We start from the raw sequence: 19,849 nt of genomic DNA on the forward strand, positions 1-19,849 counted from the left end.
GTACAGCATGTGCTTTGGGCTAAAGCAACAGTACCCAGTCTGGTCAGCTCAGCCCCAGTCAGCCTAGCATGGCCCATTGAACACACTTTTGGGGTTTTGTTTTCCACAGCAATTTTATTTCACTCTTCTATCACTTTTTCTTTCCCACAGAACATCTCAGTTTCCTTTTTTTTTCTCCCTCTCTCTCAAGCTGAGAAAGTTCTTGATGCTTCAGGCCTCTGAGAATTTGCTATGTGGACATACTATCTGCTTTTCTCTGCCAGAAGCGAAAATGTGTTTTTCATGCTACTTTGTACCAACAGATAAACCACTATCCATAGTAAAGCTAGACTTTATTCTTTTTCGAATAATTTCATAGACCATGTACAGTTATGCACAGTTATGACCCCCATTATAAGGACACTATGTGCCTCTGGACTGTTTCAAAGTTTATTTAAATATGTCTCTGTTTTACAAGATAAAATGCAGAAGGGCAGTGTTGTTGTGTTTTTTTCTTGCAGTTTATTTAGTCGTGACTAAAATGATTTTATATTGTCATGTCATATTCATTATTTTTTTTATAAGAATTATGATTTTTCATTCTTTAATTTAAGTTTGATGCTAAATCTCCAAACCTTATGTCAAAAATGGCAACATTGTATGGGAGATTGATTTGTTTTTGTCAAAAAAACTAATGTGATTTATGACGTCCAAAGCTTTCCTCACCTGAGAACCACATGACTGCATGAGTATCTGGTTCAAAATGAACGAAAGAAAGAAAGAAAAAAAGAGAAATAATTGCAGACCACAATGTACACCGTGTTAAAAAGCAATTTTACGATACCGTTGAGAGGAACGCCTGCATGATTTGCAAAGCTTTGTTTAATTTTCAGTTCTTTCTGAGACTTTTTCTACAGGTTACATTGTTATGCCTGCAGTTGGCAGCAAGTGACTGTCGTTATGAGAGTCACTGAATCATTCAATCAGCCAATTTATTCAAAAATACCGATTCATTCAGGAATGGAACAAGTGAGTGAGTCATTGAATTGTTCACTCACCAATTCAATTAAACGGTGTAAAATGTACACTGTAAATTTTTTTTTTTGTAAATGTTAATACAACAAAGATAATTTGTGTATGTTTTACAAGAAAATACTATTTCAGTTTCACTACATTTACTACTACCATTTTGTTTTATATACTGTAATTATCTGTGAAATTTACTGGCAATTTCTAAGTGAAAATTGTTTTTATGCAAAATTTATTAAGGTGACAATTCAGTTCAGTGGTCAAAATATCTTTAAAATCTCAATTGTCTATCAATCAAATCTATCAGTTAAAACAAATGGGAATATATATATATATATATATATATATATATACACAGTATAATTTTTTTTAATTGTTGTGGGTTATTTTTGACATTTTCTAATTTTATTTCATATTTTTATTTTGACAAACTAGCTCTTTCTACATTTTTTTCCTTTTTTTCTAAAAAGTGCATTAATATCATGCAGTGTTCTTTTTTGTAATTTGTCCTGAGTTCTAATTTCGTACCATAACATGGAAATGTGAGTTGGTATGACAATAAAAGTTCCTTGAATCCTTGAATCCTTAATATTTTTGTTAACCATATGTTTTAATTTGTAGTTTAATTGTCAACATTGTCATATCATCTTTATTCGATTTTGTACCCAACAAAATAAAAAAAACCCTTCATCATTAACTGCAGAAGGCTGATACTGTTTGTATCTTGCTCCAAGTGCAAAACTCAGTTCAGCGAAGTGTAGTTTAGCTGACTGAGTGTGTACGTGGGAGTTTTCATGCTCTGTTTTAATTGGAGAGCCACTCACTAAGCACCTGATCCCTGCAGTAAGTTATGCAAACAGCTATCCACGAATCCATAATGCTGTCGGTCTTCGGTTTGAATTTTCTCTAAGGCTTAGCAGAAGTCCAAATCATCTGTGAAGTGTTGTCCGACCATGTAAAATGTGTTATTTACAAGCAGAAATGGGGTTTGTGATTATTTTTTTCAGATCCCACAAAGGCTTATTTTGGAGATTTGCTGCCCGCTCCGTACCATCAAATTCAGTGTTTACTTAATGGTTGCCCATTCTGCTTTGTCATATCTGCCAGAATGATGAACAGTCCCTTGCACATATATGAGCGACCGTAGGCATTATGTTGAGAAATAGCGGTCGCCCGCATATGAGTGCAATAGACTATAATGAGCAAAGAGATGGCTGCCGAGCCAAAAATGATCCAGTTTTTGATGAATATAAAGCATTTTATTGCACAGTAGAATGGATTCTGCCTTTTATTAGGCACAATTTTCATTTTGGCAAAAACATTTTTCCAGAGAAATTTATTGGCAATGGTAGGAGATGCAGGGAAGACAAATGGCCTGGACAGTAAAGACAACATGTAATTTATGGGAACATTGCCTGGATCAAAATTATATGTCATGAATATGATGAAACATATTCCCAGTAATGGAGATTCATATAAGATTGTGAATTTGTAGGCTACTGCTGTTCTTCTTGATAAAAGCTTCCTTTCAGGTCTGCGTGACCTTTTTACTTCAAATTTCTGACCGCAGTCCTCTATTCATGACAATTGAATGATTGCAGTGAATGATCTCTTTTAGTCATCCACTGTTTCTGTAGAGTCTTTGCTTTGATTTCCTTTTGAATCCGCGCTGTTATGCATGGGTTATCCTGAATCATAGATCAACTTAATTCTTTCAGAGAAAAGCGAGTATAAAAATAAGCATGTAATGACACAGAATAGCTATTTTCTGTGTGCAGTGGTGCATTTAAGTGCTTCAGGTCTCCGTTAATCTGTGTCACATAGGTTTCATACTCTTAGATGAATTAATATATATGCACCTGAGTTTCTGAAATGACCTCAGTGATTTCTTGATCTCGTCTTCAAACAATATCCCTGCATTAATCCCTGTTGTTTACCAATGCAGGTGCTTGGGTGCACGTGCTTAGCCTTGGCGATTAGTCCAAAAATAGCAAACCAACAGTGTCCCCAAACTCCACTTCATTATTCTCCACTGATCGTGTTGTCATGTGGGAGATGGTTGTCACGGTGGCGTGAAGGTAAACAAGTTAAAGTGACAGAAAATCAAAGCATCCTTGAGTTTCTCAACCATGTGTCTAAATAAGATAGAGCTTTGCTTCTGAATAACTTACAGAGCCTTTGAAAATACAAGGACCGTAAACCAATTGTCTTATTTTGCTGTATTACAAACCCTCATTCTATTGAATTACAATCAAAACACTGGCTAAATATGACTTGTGTATAGAATTTTTATGTAAGAAAATATTCTTGACAAAATCAATTCTGTTCCAGTTCGGGATGTGGAAAACAATATAACTGACTAGTGGTTTGTCTGAATGACTAGTTGACTGAATAATTGGTCTTAAAGGGATAATTCACCCAATACAGTCGTAGCTCTTCCAAGCTTTATAATGGCAGTGAATGGGGTTTGAGATTTTGAACCCCAAAAAAGTGCATCCATCCATCATAAAAAGTGGGGTTTATAAAGGCCTTATGAAGTGAAGTGATGCGTTTGTGTAAGAAAAATATTAATATTTAAAACTTTATAAACCGTAACCTCTAGCTTCCGTTAACTGTCGTACGCACATTCATGAAAGAGTGGCATTCTAGAGCTGTGTGGAGTACTGTATATGATGGATAGATGCACTTTTTTGGGCTTTAAAATCTCGACACCCATTCACTGCCATTATAAAGCTTTGAAAAGCCAGGACATTTTTAAATATAACTCCGATGTTATTCATCTGAAAGAAGAAAGTCATATACACCTTCGATGGTTTGAGAGTAAATAAAACATGGGGTAATTTCCATTTTTGGGTGAACTATCCCTTTAAGGACTGGGGGGAAAACCTGGCAATATCAATTGAGAATTTCCAGACCTGGTAAAAAATGATACAGTCCCAAAGGTTTCAGTAGCAGAACTTGTTTATTAATAAAAAAGCTTCAATACTAAGGCCCCGTCCACACGGAGGTGCGTATAGCTGTATACACAAAATTTTTGTATCATATAGGCATTTCGTCCAGACGGATCTGGCGTTTTAGGGGAGTGAAACCGCAATTTTTTTTCTTAAACAGGGCCCTAGAGTAGATAAATCTGAAAATGACACCTTTGCGTTTTCGTGTGTACAGCCAATCCGTATATTTTGTGAGACGATGATGTCATCACCCCATGCCTCGACCCTAGCCAGACACCGCTACATCACGCAACAGCAACAACAACATGAACAAACACTGAACGATTGTCTTTTTATTAACTAACATTAACACAGATTAATAAATGTATTGTTCCATGCTCGTTTGAATACCGCGCACAAAGTTTATGCGCATAGTCCAAATCTTCTTCTCCGTTTTTAGTGTGTCTCTGTGGCAGTTTACAGTTACAGCACCACATACTGTTCTGGCATGTAAACGACATCGTTTTGTGTCAGTTTCGTATGTACGCAGATATTTCTTGAGACGACGGGAACAAAAAGATTGGATAGGGAAAGCTCTGGCTTTGTGTGGATGTAACCTAAATCGCTACATTCTATTTTTTAACAAGAGGGTAAAAATTGCTGTTTTTCAAGTAACTAAACTTACATTGTTATTGTTTGAATGAATGAAAATGTAGTTAAGTAGAAACGTTTGACAATATTTTTTGTATCATTTGTAGAGCTTTAATGTTCGCTTTAATGTCTCGCAAAACATTTGCATTTTATATATAATGTATTTTTTCATACAAATGAATTGACATCACACTGTTAACATACAAATTAATTTTCAGCCACATAAAATATCAAAACAAAAATATATAAATGTAAGAGAACCAATGTTTGACCATTGTGATCCAAATCCAACATTAATATTTTTCTAACTAAATCTTTGCAGACATTGCATGTGGTTCATTATTATGCATTCTGTCAAAGTTTAGACATGCTTCCATGCATTTAATTTCTTTTGGAGAAATGGCTCCATTTGTTTCCGCCCTCCCAGTGCTATGCAGAGTGCTTGATATGGTTGACGGCTGCACCTTCACTTCCTCCTAAGCTACTGAACTCTTTAGCTCCTTCAAAGTGATTGTTGGCCTCTCTGTGGCATCTCTCACAAACCTCCTTCTGGTTCGGTTGGAGGGCTTTGACAGATGACCTTTTCTAGATGGTTTCTGGGTGGTTTGCTGTAGCTTCCACTTGATAATTGACAATTCAACCAACAGTGTTCACTGGAACTGGCGAAATCCTGTGTGTGTCCCATCCTCCGGTTATTCATGCGTGGAATGTGCATCTCTAAAAAAACTCTTGAATCGAGGTGGCATGTTTGTTTGCTTGATTATTCACTTGTTTATATTTTATTGCGGCATAAAGAGCATCCAGATTGACAGTTCTGTGCAAAACATAGTGTTTCCTGGGCTGTATTTGTCCCTAGGCAGTTTTGTGGATTGCATAGCTTTTCTACTGTATGAGAGCCCCATAATGGAAGCAGTGGATAAAAGAAAAAAATTCCATAGGCAAGCAACCGTACATGATTAAAAAAAATGAAATCGCCCATTAGAGAGATGGGATGAGAGTATGGTTGTTATTCGGCTTATAGTCTCAGACGGCACACCCACAGACTGTTCACAGACCGTCTGATGCATCTTGTGCACAAAAATAACTAGAACTGCCTGTAGTCGGCAGTTGCAGTCTGATTGGCTGACTTCTATTCAGTTTCAGAAGCACAAAGGAAATGAAAGCAGAGTGGTGTTCACAAGTTCCCAGATTTCTATGCTTCTGAGAAAGATCTAGTGACTGGAACGTTTAAGAGGTTTGTGGCATTGAATCTTTGGACTGACAAGAAAAAAAGTATTTATCTTTTAATCCACTCTAACTCTGCTTGACACATTAATGAGAGAAACAGCACTGGCCATTTCATGAACAAATCACTCAGATCTTCACAGTTCCCAAAGAATGATCTGAATCTTTCTGAATGATTCTTTTACAAAATCCAGACTGAATGAAGTGGAAGATTATAAGTGAATAATAACTTGAATTTGGTCTGTCTGTCCTTGTATTGCTATGGGCCATAAAAAGGACAAAATATGAAGTTTGCATCGTTTTGTTTTGAACCTGAAAGCTACAGTTCCCAATGTAACTGCATAGAAAACATATGATATTCAAACTTTCTTCTTTTTGGAAGAAAGTAGCTCAAATGGCTTTTGAAAGACATTAATAACACAACATGTACATTTAAAGAATCATTGTGGGACTTTTGCTGTTATTTACTGTTGGATGTACACTACAATTCAAAAGTTTGAGGTCAGTAAGATTTTCTTTCTTTTTTTATCCACTTTCATTCAGCAAAGATGCATTAAACTGATCAAAAAAGAAATTTATAATGTTACAAAAGATTTCTATTTAAAATCAATGCTGTTCTTTAGAACTTTCTATTCATTAAAAAAATCCCGAAAAATGTATCAATGATTTCCACAAAAAATATTAAGCAGAGCACAACAGTTCATTTAAATTGTAAACATATTTCACAGTATTCTTTGACAAAATAAATGCAGCCCTAGAGAGCAAGGGACTAAAAATTGTTTGCTGTAATTAAACATTATTAGTATTTTGTGAATAAAACCAAAAGGTCTGGTACTTAAACTTGAAAAATGAGCTGAAAAACTTCTAATCTTAATATTTAATTACTGTAGATTTTACGTTTGCATATGGAGGTTTTTAGTAACCGAATAATCCCCGCTGCCACTGCTTCACTTTAAGATGAGGAAACTTGACCTACATATTGTTTCAACATTATTTTGCAGCTATTTTGGTAATGTACTAGTAGTATGTGCAGAGCTCAGGCAGGCGGTTAGACCTGCTTCAAATCTGACATTTTAACTAATGTTCTTCTCGAAAGGTTAGAGTGACCTACATGCTCCATGTGGAGTTTTCTCTCTCCCCTTCTCTTTCTCCTTGCACCTGAATGAAACGTTGCCTTAAGTGTTAGAACGCATGAAATGAGAAGTGTTAATTATTCAGACGTTAAATTAAGCAACTGACGTTAAAGAAGATACCTTGACGTTAATAACAACAGCGTCATTCTACAGTATAATTAGCCCTATAGAGAGAATATATGAACTGTATTACCTAACTTTCTTTTCCTGATACCGAACGGGGATGTGGCGGCTCTGATAACCCAAATGTTTGTGAGTCATCAGCACCTGCTGAATGTCACCTGAATTCCATTTCCTCCCGCAGCTCTCAGATCTGTTGGCCGCAGTAACAGGGAAAACGGCATGGGTGCTCTGCTGGACCGAATTTGTGCAAGAGGAATAAGTAAATAGAATGTTATGCTAATGCTATAAGCCAAGAATGTCTCTCTCTACCCCTCCTGCGCTATGCTGGACACTGGTTCTTGCTGGCAGTGTTATCATCCATGCAGATCTTTGAAAGGCTAGGCTTCGGATTAGCCCTATGCTGACACAGCTTGACCTTGTTGGGTTGTGTGTATGTGCATCTCTTTGATACGTGAAAGTGTGTGGATCTGTGTGTGTGTGTCAGCAGTGTTTTCTCCTATAGGAGGTAGGGAAGGCAATGCTGTTCAAAAACTAAATTCAGAAAAGGTAATAGAAAGTAGTAATAATAATAATAATAATAATCTTCTTCTTCTTCTTCTTCTTCTTCTTCTTCTTCTTCTTCTTCTTCTTCTTCTTCTTCTTCTTCTTCTTCTTCTTCTTCTTCTTCTTCTTCTTCTTCAAAAACTTTGGTTGGACTTTTAATATATTATATTTGCTTGTTAATAGTGTAAGGTAAATGTCTTTAAGCTGGAATTTACATTGGACTAAAAAAAAAAAGGCCATAGAGGGGACTTTGCCTCCTCATTTCACAACTTGATCGCACGCTACTGGTGTGTGTCACTTTGGCGTATGTCATTAACTCCATATTACATTTCTGGACTTGGGTGGGAGCCCATGGATATTTTATTAAAGAGCGTCCGTGCATGGGAAATGAGCTGGCGCTACACTGTGATTACTTGCTGCCGGGGCAACGGTGTGTTTCACTTTCAGAATGCCCCACATAGTGTAATCTGTGATTAACTGGGTAGAAGTTTCACTTTCCTTGAAGCAGTTGTTGTCACGAAGCAAATAAATAAATTAAATGATGCCTACACCTGAGACACATCAGCCTGCAGTGGGAGTGGAATCTAAACCAGGCACCGACATCATACTTTTCCTCATACTTGTTTTACAGGCAAAGTAAAACTGAGGGTTTACCAGCTTTAATGGGATAGTTCACCCACAAATCTAAATTCTGTCATACTCACCCTCATATCATTCCGTATGAAAAAAAAATAGCACTAAATAGAACTATAAAAAAACAAAAAAGCACAAAATTACTAAACTTAAAATTAAAACTGAAAATATAAAAGCTAATACAAAAATTAATAAATACTATAATAGTATATTAACAATTCTAAAATGACACTGGAATATAAAACATTTTGAAAGATTCTCTAATAAAGTGAAGTGATCCGCAAACTCATATCGAATGGGATCAGATCCACATACAGTGTATCTCATGTCATGACACACTGGAAACATTTTGCCCTTATTATGACATATATATATATATATATATATATAGTCATAATAAGACTTGTCCCAGAAAAGCGTTAATGTAAAGCCCTGATATCTCATATGTTGTAAAACTCAGACAAAAGCTTTATCAGAATGCAAACAGAAGTTTGGATGTGATTGCAGTAATGATGGCCTTAGCAACCGTCCGTCCAGATAATAAATCAAATCATAGCATCCTCTACAGCTCTGTCCCAAAACAGCTTGGCAATCATGTCGAGAGGAGCCCATTTTCTTGTTTGGAAACTGGTACTCACAGTGTCAGGATATTCCCAAACAACATCACTTGCTCATCAGTCTTGCAGATTCATTCTTCATGGTTTCTCAAAATCAGCAGAAATTGCTTTGTGTGTGTGTGTGTGTGTGTGTGTGTGTGTGTATGTTTTTAGTGATTCTCTTATAGCTTTAATGTGTGTTCCTGATTCTTGTGCCTTTGCAGATGACCTATATTTTAGGTGACTTGAATTTGCACCAAATTCATTTTCTATACGATGTTTGAGTTACAATTCTTAGCATATCAACCTAACGTATGTGGTTTATGCAGATGGGATTGTGAGCTTTGTAGTTATTAATAAAGTGGCAGTGTTTATTGTCTATAAGTTGGTGTTACAGAAGGTAATTTATGCTTCATGAAACTCATTAAAATGAATAAAATAATACACTGCTGGTAAAAATTGGGGTCAGTTGCTTGCTTTAAAGAAAATAATACTTTTATTCAGCAAGGACATTAAATTGATCAACAGTGAGACATTCATAATTTTACAAAATATTTCTATTCCAAATAAATGCTTTTCTTTTGAAAAATTACCGTTTCCATAAAAATATAAAGCAGCACAATTACAATTACTAATTAATAATTAGAAATGTTTCTTGAGCAGCAAATCAGCATATTAGAATGATTCTGAAGACTGGAGTAATGGCTTTTTATTAAAATTCAGCTTCGCATCACACAAATAAATCACATTTTAAAATGTATTCAAATAGAAAATGGTCGTTTTAAATCGTAATAAAATTTCACAATATTAGGTTTTTTTTCAGTTTTTTTTTATGAAATAAATTCAGACTAATTGAGCATATAAGTTATCTTAGAGCCCCATTTCACTTTTTGTAGACCTACTGTCGCTGAATTTTGTTTTTCTTCATCTAGACTTCTCTGAAAGGAGTTTTCTACAAATATTTGCATTGGAAACTGATTATTATAATTAGTTTTCAAGTCATGCAGTAATGTGCAGTGTATTTAGTCTGTGTATTCTGTTTGTTCAGTTCTGTTTGAGCTTACAGTTCAGAACCATCTATGATCTAAAAATGCAAGTTACGGTATAGTGTTGATTCTCTCCGTCTCTGCCCTCTCTCGGTGTAGAGTGAGTATGATTGCAGTGACTTATAAGTAATCAGATAACCTTCTCCGCTAGCAGCTGGTGGTTTGTGCATCACAGCAGACACAGATTTTATTAGAGAGGTGAAACGTCAGACAGTGGAGCCTCCAAGGTGGCTCACATCATCTTACTGGCACATGAAAAGGTCAGCCATCTCTCTGACTGAGCTGCATTGTCTTTTGATAAGCCAATATCATAAACACAGACATTCCTACATGCTTACAGGGTCATGGTAACATTCAGTGGTTTCGGGCCTCATAATTGATTTCTCTTGATTCATATCCCTTTTTATATTTTGATGGTTACATTTACACTTGACACATGCATAATAGCTGTGCTTCTTAAACCCTTTTGTGCACAGAACAGCTACACTTTGAAAAAGTTGCATTCAAAATTGATTTTTGCCGATATGCCGAAAATGTTAAAATTATTAGTTTTCAAGTTATATCTTCAAGGCATATCGACATAATTTTTTCAAACCTGCCGATGTTTAGATTTTAAGCCTTTATCGGCCGATTCCGATAACGTCCATTCATCATAAGTTCTCCATGTGGCTCCTGGGGTTATTTAAGGCCTTCTGAAGTAAATCGATGTGTTTGTGTAAAAACAATATCCATATTTAAAACTTTATAAACCCTAATCTCTAGCTTCCACTAACTGTCGTATGCATGTACTTGAGAGAGTTGTGTTCTAGCGGATGCCATGGGATGTAGGCAATTCAGTCATAACAACGCTTTTGGCTTGTTTCAGCCTGCTAGCAATTTTAGCAGTGTTTTTCCTCAGAGAATCCTCTAAAATTATCTACTGGGATTAAAGTGCTCTATTAGACGTTATATATGGCACGAATCAATCCTGATCAAACTGCAGAATTTTTGTAAACACTATTTACGTCTGGTTCTTAATGAAGTGGCTAAATTTACCTGGCTTTGTTTCCACTGAAGAGTCCTTGTGTGTGTACGTATAATTTTGACTGTTTGTAGAGTACATTGTGTCCTGATTCATAATTAAACAATCCACTCCAGAGACGGAAGGTTTGTTCATTAATCAGCCTTTGAATTTTCAGTATGCAATCAGAGAGCTCACAGAGATACTGTCCGCCTGTAGCTCCTGCTGTCGATTGAGCTGCACTAAGTGATGGAGAAAGAGGGAGGCTGATTGCAAATTCATTTATGTCAGTCATAGTTAGGCTTGATGACTTTGGCCATGGTTGCATAAAGTGAAAATTGGGTAAGAGTAGTGTGTTTATTTGGGGATAATACCATGAAAAGAACTAAATGCCATGGTCAGAATTAGCATTTATATAAAGCTATTACACACTCAAGTTGCATTTACTTACCCGTGTCAACCTTTAAAAAATAATCAGTGGGTGCCTATTTAGATTGTAAATAGAAAATCAGCAGCATTTTAGGAAAAAATGCCAGTCAATTCTACTGAATGGTGTTCGGATGAACTTAAAGAAAAATTGGCACCAGCTTCACTGGCATGATTTCAGAAATACTTGCAATGTGACAAAACAAACTACCTACATCTGATTTTTTGATCTAAAATGCCTTTGAGAATGAGAGAATGAGATCTAGGACTAGTTCAGTTTGCAAACACTCTGGCTGTGTTCAGGCTTTGTGAGCCAAGCGTGGGAAATCTTCTATTCAATGCCTTAGAAGTTCCTGTTCTGAATAGTTTGTTTGACTTTTTTTCATATTGTTGTGAAACCGAAAGATAGGGAAGTACACAATAAAATATATTGTAGCATTGGCTACATGGTCAAAACCTTGATACAGAGGAACGTTTTATTACTCAGGAGACATAACAAAGTTCATAGTTAAGTTTCAAGTAATGCAATTATGACGTTGGTCTGAGAGGTTTTATAAATATAAATAGAAACAAAAAAAGCTACACTGTAAAAAACAGAAATTAAATTGTAAATGTTTTTTTTTTTACAAGAAAATATTATATAAGTCTTTCTGCTTATGTTTAATTCATTGTTACTTGTCGTTTCTTTTTATTATTTATGAAATTTTGCAATTTCTGAGTAAAACGTAAAGCACTTAATTTCTAGTGATTATCGTCAATTTGATTTATCAGATACTATTTAAACTAAACTGATCTAGACAATGACATCTCTGAACTCAATAATGAAATGCCTTAACTGAAAATTGAGTGTTTAATCTTATTTTTATACATTACTGACACTCTATCCCCCAATTTGATACTGTTAAGTGCTTTGACACAATCTGTATAGTTAAAAGTGCTATTTAAATAAAGGTGACTTGACTTGTAAATCCTACACCATTTTTTTGGTACAAAAACACTTAGTTCAAGTGTTCAAGTGCAATCAGTTCAAGTAAAATGGTTAGGGTAGTTAACCTAACAGCCAGTGCATTTACACTGAAAAAAGGGTAGGATTTAGTTCCAAGCAATTTTCACTTAGAATTTGCTAGTCAGTTTCACAAATAATTACGAATAAATGGCAAGTAACACTCTGAATTTGAAGTAGAAAGACTGATATATTTCTTTACTATTCTTAGACCTTTTTACCTAGGGTTCAGCTAAAAGTCTTTCATAAAAACTAAATGTTAGTGTGAGAAAGTTTGCTTCTTTAGTAGAAGGTCAAGAGGCAGCTGTATGTCATACTGTCGAAACGATTTATTTGAAATGGTTTCTTCTTGCCGGCTCTGCTTGACCTAAATAAAATTGAATTCCTCGACCAAAATCAATAAAAAGATGAGATTATAGATGGCTTACGCTGTACCAAAACATAAATAAAAATGAAAAGTATTGAATTGCCTTATACATGTCAGAGGGCGCATGTTTGAATAAGCAGCCTTGTCTATCACAACAGTCTGGCATCCCAAAAGTCCATGCAGCAAAGGCTTGCAAATCTCAAATCATCTTCATAACCACATTTGATAACAGACGGCATGTGTGCAGTGTTTCATTATTCCTGATTTTCCCATTTGCAACAATGTGGATGAAATGGAGCTATTTTGCGTGTAACCTTCTGGCTCGACACACATAGCAGGTATCAGGAGCACCAGGCGTGCGTACAGGAATTCGCCCAGATCAGTTATGTTGAGTGCCAAATTAAGCATTGTTCTTTTTCCACGCACTACATCAGTGGAGTAAACAAATTAATCTTGCCCATGAATATGAATCCCGACAGGAATACTCTGGCTGCCTGCAGCAGGATATGGAGGATCCCTTCTGTAAATTAATCCTCCAAACCTTAAAAGCATGCTGGGTCATATGTTTTTAAGTGTGCTTGGATGGCATTTCGCTCCTCAGCCCAACACAGAATGTAGGTGCTCAGAATGTCTTTTTGAAAACCAGAATCGAGGTACCATTAAAGTTCTATATTAAGATAATAAACGGTGGCACTGATCCAGGTGGACTCTTAAGCCTCAGTAAATATCCATCGTAAAATGTTCAGCTACATTAGAAGAGTCGTCCTCCATTCTATAACACATGATGTTTTATTATGCAAATAAATCAGAGATATTGAACAGATGTGGATGGTCCCGCTGAGAAAAGGCCATTCAAACCTCATTTGTTAATTATGGAACTGCTGGGTTATTGATTGGGCAAAGCTATGATTTTTCTCCATGCATTTTGGGGAGAGAACTGAGTCTGTTGTTGGGCAGTGTGAGATAATATACACAAGTGTCAGGGGAAATGGATTGAAATAAGTGTGTGTGTGTGTGTGTGTTTGTGGATTTTTTTTTTTTTAGTAGAGATTGTGCACATTCTCTCACACTCTCTCTTTTCCGTTGACCTTGAAAGGCTGTCAGGGGAATGTGAGTGTTTAATCTGTGAAAGTCCCAGACGTTGCTGGGAGGAATGTTTCTGACAGAATTTTAGGCCTTTATTTCTTTAAATAGTACGCAGGGGGCAAACTCAGACAAATGGACATTAAAATGAGAGTGGCACTGAGATTTAGAGGTTCTTTCGTGTGTTTCATGGCTCAACATTCTGTTACATAAGAAAGTATATATATCAAGTATATGGAGTGTTTTATTGTCTAAAAATCCTTTTTATGGAAATGTTTTCAATATTGTATGCAAGCTGGTAGATGTTGTCAATAATGCCTGGTATAATTTTTGTGGAATTGTCTTCATTTTCTTTTCTTTTAAAGTTAACTTCTACTTTTTCATTATATGTTTATATACATTCCTTATTTAATTTAAGATTTATAAATATATATTACATTATATAAAGATCTTTTTTTTTACATCCAGAGTTTTTGATGATTATTTTGTGTCCGAAATGTTGCAAATTTCAGTAATAACTATGTTTCTGTCTGTAACAGATCTTCAGAAGATGCTGGCTTGTATTCAAGAAGGCGTCCAGTAAAGGACCACGGCGGTTAGAGAAATATCCAGATGAAAAAGCTGCTTACTTCAGAAGCTTTCACAAGGTAATTGAGATTTCCATGCTTTATTTAAATTTTTCCATGTTTTATTCAATTTATCCTGATTAATAACTTCCTTTTGATCATTCTTACAAATTAGTAAAATTAAGGCACATAGGGTCCATTCTGTTTAACATGCATCCTCGGTTCATTCTAGGCTCAAGGATAGCTCTATTCATTAAATGCGTAATTTATTTGCACAGTGCCCCTCATGAGAAGTTCCTCTGACAGTGTGAGCTCTGGCTCAAGGGTTCATGCCGTGAAAGAAACTCTGAGTCTAATTATTTAGTTACCAGGGGTCGTAGGTTTTCTGGAGCGAGCGCTGTGTGATACTTTTGGAGCTGATAGTAGCTCAGGTTAAAGGTGTAAACGTGAGCATGTCTGTTTATTTGTGTTGTGGCAGATGCTAATATGATGTGCTCTCTGTGGATTGTTGGTCAGAGGCTTGTATCTGACATTGGCATCGCTCCAATGAAAGTCACTGCGATAAAGGATTTGATCAGATGGTCTTATCAGCATAGAGTAGCTCTATCTCACCCGCGCTGAAATTGCTTGCAGGGGTTTGGGAGTTCCCCAGGTGGTTGACACATGGAGTACAAAAATTATAGATTTATTATAGATTGATTTTTAGAAATAAATTATAGATTAAAACTGTAGCGTCCTTTTTTTAAGAAAAAAAGCGGAATTTTCAGCAGCCATTACTCCAGTCTTCAGTTTTAGATGATTTTCCTTCAGAACATTGTAATATGATGATTTGATGCTCAAGAAACATTTCTTGCTTAATAATTTTGTGGAAATCATAATACATTAATATATATTAATATACATTCATTTCAAAGGAACATCGTTTTTATTTATAAATTTAAATATTTTGTTACATATTTTTTCTTTTTGATCGTTTTAATGCATCATAAAGCAGTATTTAATTCCCTTAAAAAGTCTTAGTGCTTTAACTATATATAACATCTTGGGTAACCCTGGTTCCCTGAAGGGAACGAGACGCTGCGTCGAAAGCGCTAGGGAAACGCCTTCAGCGTGACCGCGCTCTGAACCAGAGTGTAATCTGTCCAATGGATGGGCGAGACGTCATAGGCGGGTGACGTCATTTCTGAGGAAATTATTTGAAATATTTAGATCATTTTATTCTCCTGAAGCAGGTTCCATTAGCATCTAGTATCAACAGAAAAAATAAAATGGCTACTACATGAACTCCGTTTGTTTTGTGAAAGAAATGCCAAATGTGTCAACACCGTCAGATGTCACCACATCAAGATTTTGTGTTCCAATAATATATCAAAATACTTAAATGTGACTCTTGAATAAAAGCTTTATAAACAATAACATGCTCACTGCCTGTTGTGGTTGTTTTAACACAGTAATTGTTTGATTCAATGTATTTGATAGTTAAAAATACTACAAATTCAGGTTTTCGTCACCACCGTCAGATGCGTCAACTCCGTCAGTTCGGTCACCTCCGTCAGATGACTATTTTGATAATATTTCATTATGATATTTTATATTTGTTGTGGAATTGTTGGTCGTATGTGAAAGTGTAATCTGTTTGCTAACATGAGAATGTGTTTTGAAATGTTAAAAACGTCTCGGTTACTGATGTAACCCTCGTTCCCTGAAGGAGGGAACGGGAGACGTAACGTCGACGTGACGACGTAATTGGGATCACTTCAGAGAGCCCTATCCACTTCGAGTATCTACAGAACAAGCCAATGAACGTTGGCGTGCGTGAACGCGTCACGCGCCCCCGCCCCGCCGCGCGGGTATAAACAGGAAGCGGGCGCACGCACACATTGTTTTTCGCTGAGGAGCCGAGATTTGTGACGGCCATGCAGCGATGGTCAGCAACAGTGGCGACGGGACGTTACGTCTCCCGTTCCCTCCTTCAGGGAACGAGGGTTACATCAGTAACCGAGACGTTCCCTTTCAGTCGCTCACGTTCGACGTAACGTCGACGTGACGACGTAATTGGGATCCCATGGAAAACGCCACGGTTGCTGCCACATCCAGCGCCCTACGCAGGACTCTCAGCCCCCCAACTGCTGGGGCGGAAGACCTGCGTAGAGGGGGTTCAACTGCTGTTCCATTACACCCCACACAGTGAACTCTTAATAACACTGGGAAAGCGTCCCTTCCCAGGGGAAAGGACGCTGCGGAGCCACATCCTGCCCGAAGGGAGGTAACGTGTGGAGAATACACATATGGACTGACCGAGGGGGCAGTGCAACATATGGAATGTCACTGGGGTGGCTCCACCCGAAGGGGGAGACACACCAGACAGTGACGGCAGAGCAGACTCTGCCAAGGGAAGACACGGGCTCACCACAGGGAGCTGGTCGTGGAAGAATACACATATGGGATCGCCGCAGGGAGCGCACATATGGAACCCAGCCTAGCACAAGTTACACAAGCATACGAGCACTAGGCCTGGCGTCGGACGCTCCGCAACGTCCGACTGCCGAGGGGGTGCGGAGGAACTCACAGGGTTCGCCAAGTGGGGAACTCGACTGGAGTAAAAAGCGCACGTATCCATTCCTAGGAAGGGAGTGGCGCAGCAAGCCGACACTAAGCGGGAGCTTCGGTGTTACCGGCTAGAAGAAGCGAGCACACAGGAAGACCCGCTCAACACGTAAGCTATAAAACCTAGCGAACGTGTTAGGTGTCGCCCAGCCCGCAGCTCTACAGATGTCTGTCAGCGAGGCGCCGTGTGCCAGCGCCCAGGAAGAAGCGACACCCCTAGTGGAGTGGGCTTTCAACCCAGGCGGGCAGGGCACGCCTTGGACTTCGTAAGCCAAGGCGATGGCATCCACTACCCAGTGGGCCATCCCCTGCTTGTAGACAGCCTTCCCCTTCTGCTGGCCTCCGTAACAGATGAAGAGCTGATCTGAGGTCCTGAGGCTTTGCGTTCTTTCCACGTACAGACGCAGAGCGCGAACGGGAAAGAGAAAAGCCAGGGCTGGGTCTGCCTCCTCCGAAGGCAGCGCTTGCAGGTTCACTACCTGGTCCCGGAAGGGAGTGGTGGGAACCTTGGGCACGTATCCGGGCCGGGGTCTCAGGATGACGTGAGAGTTATCCAGGCCGAACTCTAGGCACGATTCGTCGACCGAAAATGCATGCAGGTCCCCTACCCTCTTGATAGAGGCCAATGCAACCAGGAGTACTGTCTTACAGGACAGAATTTTTAACTCAGCTGACTGCAGAGGCTCAAAGGGTGGTCTCTGAAGTGCCGAAAGGACCAGAGACAAATCCCAAGAGGGTATAGAGAGTGGGCGAGGAGGATTCAGTCTCCTCGCTCCCCTCAGGAACCTGACGATCAGGTCGTGCTTCCCAAAAGACTTACCATCAACCGCATCGTGATGTGCAGCAATAGCGGCAACATACACTTTAAGGGTGGAGGGAGACAGCCTTCGCTCCAGCCCATCTTGCAGGAAGGAAAGCACGGCTCTGATCGAGCAAGATCGGGGGTTCTCCTCGTGAGAGGAGCACCAGTCAACGAACAGGTTCCACTTCAACGCATAGAGGCGCCTCGTAGAGGGGGCTCTAGCGGAAGTGATGGTGTCAACTACCGCAGGGGGTAGGTCACCTAGAACCTCCGCGTCCCGTCCAGGGGCCAGACATGGAGTTTCCAGAGGTCTGGGCGCGGGTGCAGGGTGCCCCGTCTCTGAGAGAGCATCTCAGAGGAATGGGCCAGGGAGGGGCTGTCGCGAGGAGCACTAGTTCCGGGAACCAGGTCCGGTTGGGCCAATACGGCGCAACTAGCAAGACCTGCTCCTCGTCCTCCCTGACTTTGCACAAGGCCTGTGCAAGAAGGCTCACTGGGGGGAACGCATACTTGCGTAGGCCCCGGGGCCAGCTGTGTGCCAGAGCATCCGTGCCGAGGGTCCCCTCGGTCAGAGAATAGAACAACTGGCAATGAGACGTGTCCGGGGTGGCAAACAGATCTACCTGTGCGGTCCCGAAGCGCCTGAACATCAGCTGGACCACCTGGGGATGGAGTCGCCATTCTCCCGGTAGCACCTGCTGCCGTGAGAGCTCGTCGGCTGCACGGTTGAGCAGGCCCGGAATAAAAACGGCACGAAGCGACCTCAGATGCTTCTGACTCCAGAGGAGGAGATGGCGGGCGAGTTGTGACATGCGGCGGGAGCGTAGACCACCTTGGCGGTTGATGTACGCAACGGTCGCAGTGCTGTCCAAACGGACTAGTACGTGCTTGCCTAGTAGCAGCGGTTGAAGCGGCTCAGCGCAAGACGTACTGCTAACAACTCGAGGCAGTTGAAGTGCCAATGCAGTTGAGGTCCCGTCCACAGACCTGAAGCTGCATGCCCGTCGAACGTGGTCCCCCAGCCGGTGGCAGAGGCATCCGTGGAGACCACAGAGTGCCTGGACACTTGTTCCAGGGGAACCTACCCGCAGGAACGAAGGGTCCGACCACAAGCTGAGAGTTTGGCGACAGTGCGGAGTCACTTGAACCCGGCACGAGCCGCTCTGCCACGCCCACCTCGGGACTCGATCGTGGAGCCAGTGTTGGAGCGGCCTCATATGAAGCAATCCGAGCGGCATAACCGCGGCTACAGATGCCATATGCCCCAGGAGCCTCTGAAAGAGTTTCAGTGGTGCCGCTGTTCTGCGTCTGAGCGTGCTCACGCAGCTCAACACTGACTGGACACGGGCCTCGGTGAGGCGCACTGTCATGTTGACCGAGTCCAACTCCATACCGAGAAAAGAGAACCTCTGCCCGGGGGTGAGTTTGCTCTTTTCCCAGTTGACCCGAAGCCCTATGTGGCTGAGGTGGCTAAGCACCATGTCCCTGTATTCGCACAACTGCTCTCTCGACTGGGCTAGAATAAGCCAGTCGTCGAGGTAGTTGAGAATGCGAACACCCCGCTCGCACATGGGAGCAATGGCCGCCTCCGCGACTTTCGTGAAGACGCGGGGCGACAGGGCCAGCCCGAAGGGGGTCGATCGCTGCAACCAATCCTGGGGACGGATGCATTTGAAAATGCGTTTCTGCATAAGCATCTTGAACGGTAGCCTGTGAAGGGACCGGTTCAGGACGCGCAGGTCCAAGATTGGCCGTAACCCACCACCTTTCCTGGGTACAATGAAGTACGGGCTGTAGAAGCCGGTCTTCATATCGGCTGGAGGGACCGGCTCGATCGCGTCTTTCGCCAGTAGGACTGCGATCTCTCCCCTGAGCACAGGGGCACTGTCTGCCAGAACACGGGTGAACAGAATGCCCCTGAAAGCAGGGGGGCGCCGGGCGAACTGAACGCATAGCCGAGTCTGATGGTACGGATGAGCCAGCGAGACGGGCTGGGAAGCGCTAACCACGCTCCCAGAGACCGAGCAAGCGGGACCAAGGGCACCACAGACGTACCCGGGGTGGGGCAGCGCGGCGGAATGCAGGGACCCGACTCGGACGGCACAGCG

At 40.3% G+C, this 19,849-nt stretch overlaps 1 protein-coding gene across 4 annotated transcripts in view; it reads left to right on the forward strand.

Moving 5' to 3' along the window:
* Positions 1 to 19,849, forward strand: part of LOC306863357 (docking protein 6) — a 102,953-nt gene that overhangs the window by 11,316 nt on the left and 71,788 nt on the right. For all 4 annotated transcript variants that reach the window (XM_079406639.1, XM_079406638.1, XM_079406641.1 and 1 more), the window contains exon 2: positions 14,306 to 14,413. In XM_079406639.1, coding sequence (XP_079262765.1) covers positions 14,306 to 14,413 — 108 coding nt within the window. The remainder of the gene's footprint in view (positions 1 to 14,305; positions 14,414 to 19,849) is intronic.

The sequence above is a fragment of the Barbus barbus genome, assembly GCF_936440315.1.
Source record: "Barbus barbus genome assembly, chromosome: 44".
In the NCBI taxonomy this organism is placed as follows: Eukaryota; Metazoa; Chordata; class Actinopteri; order Cypriniformes; family Cyprinidae; genus Barbus; species Barbus barbus.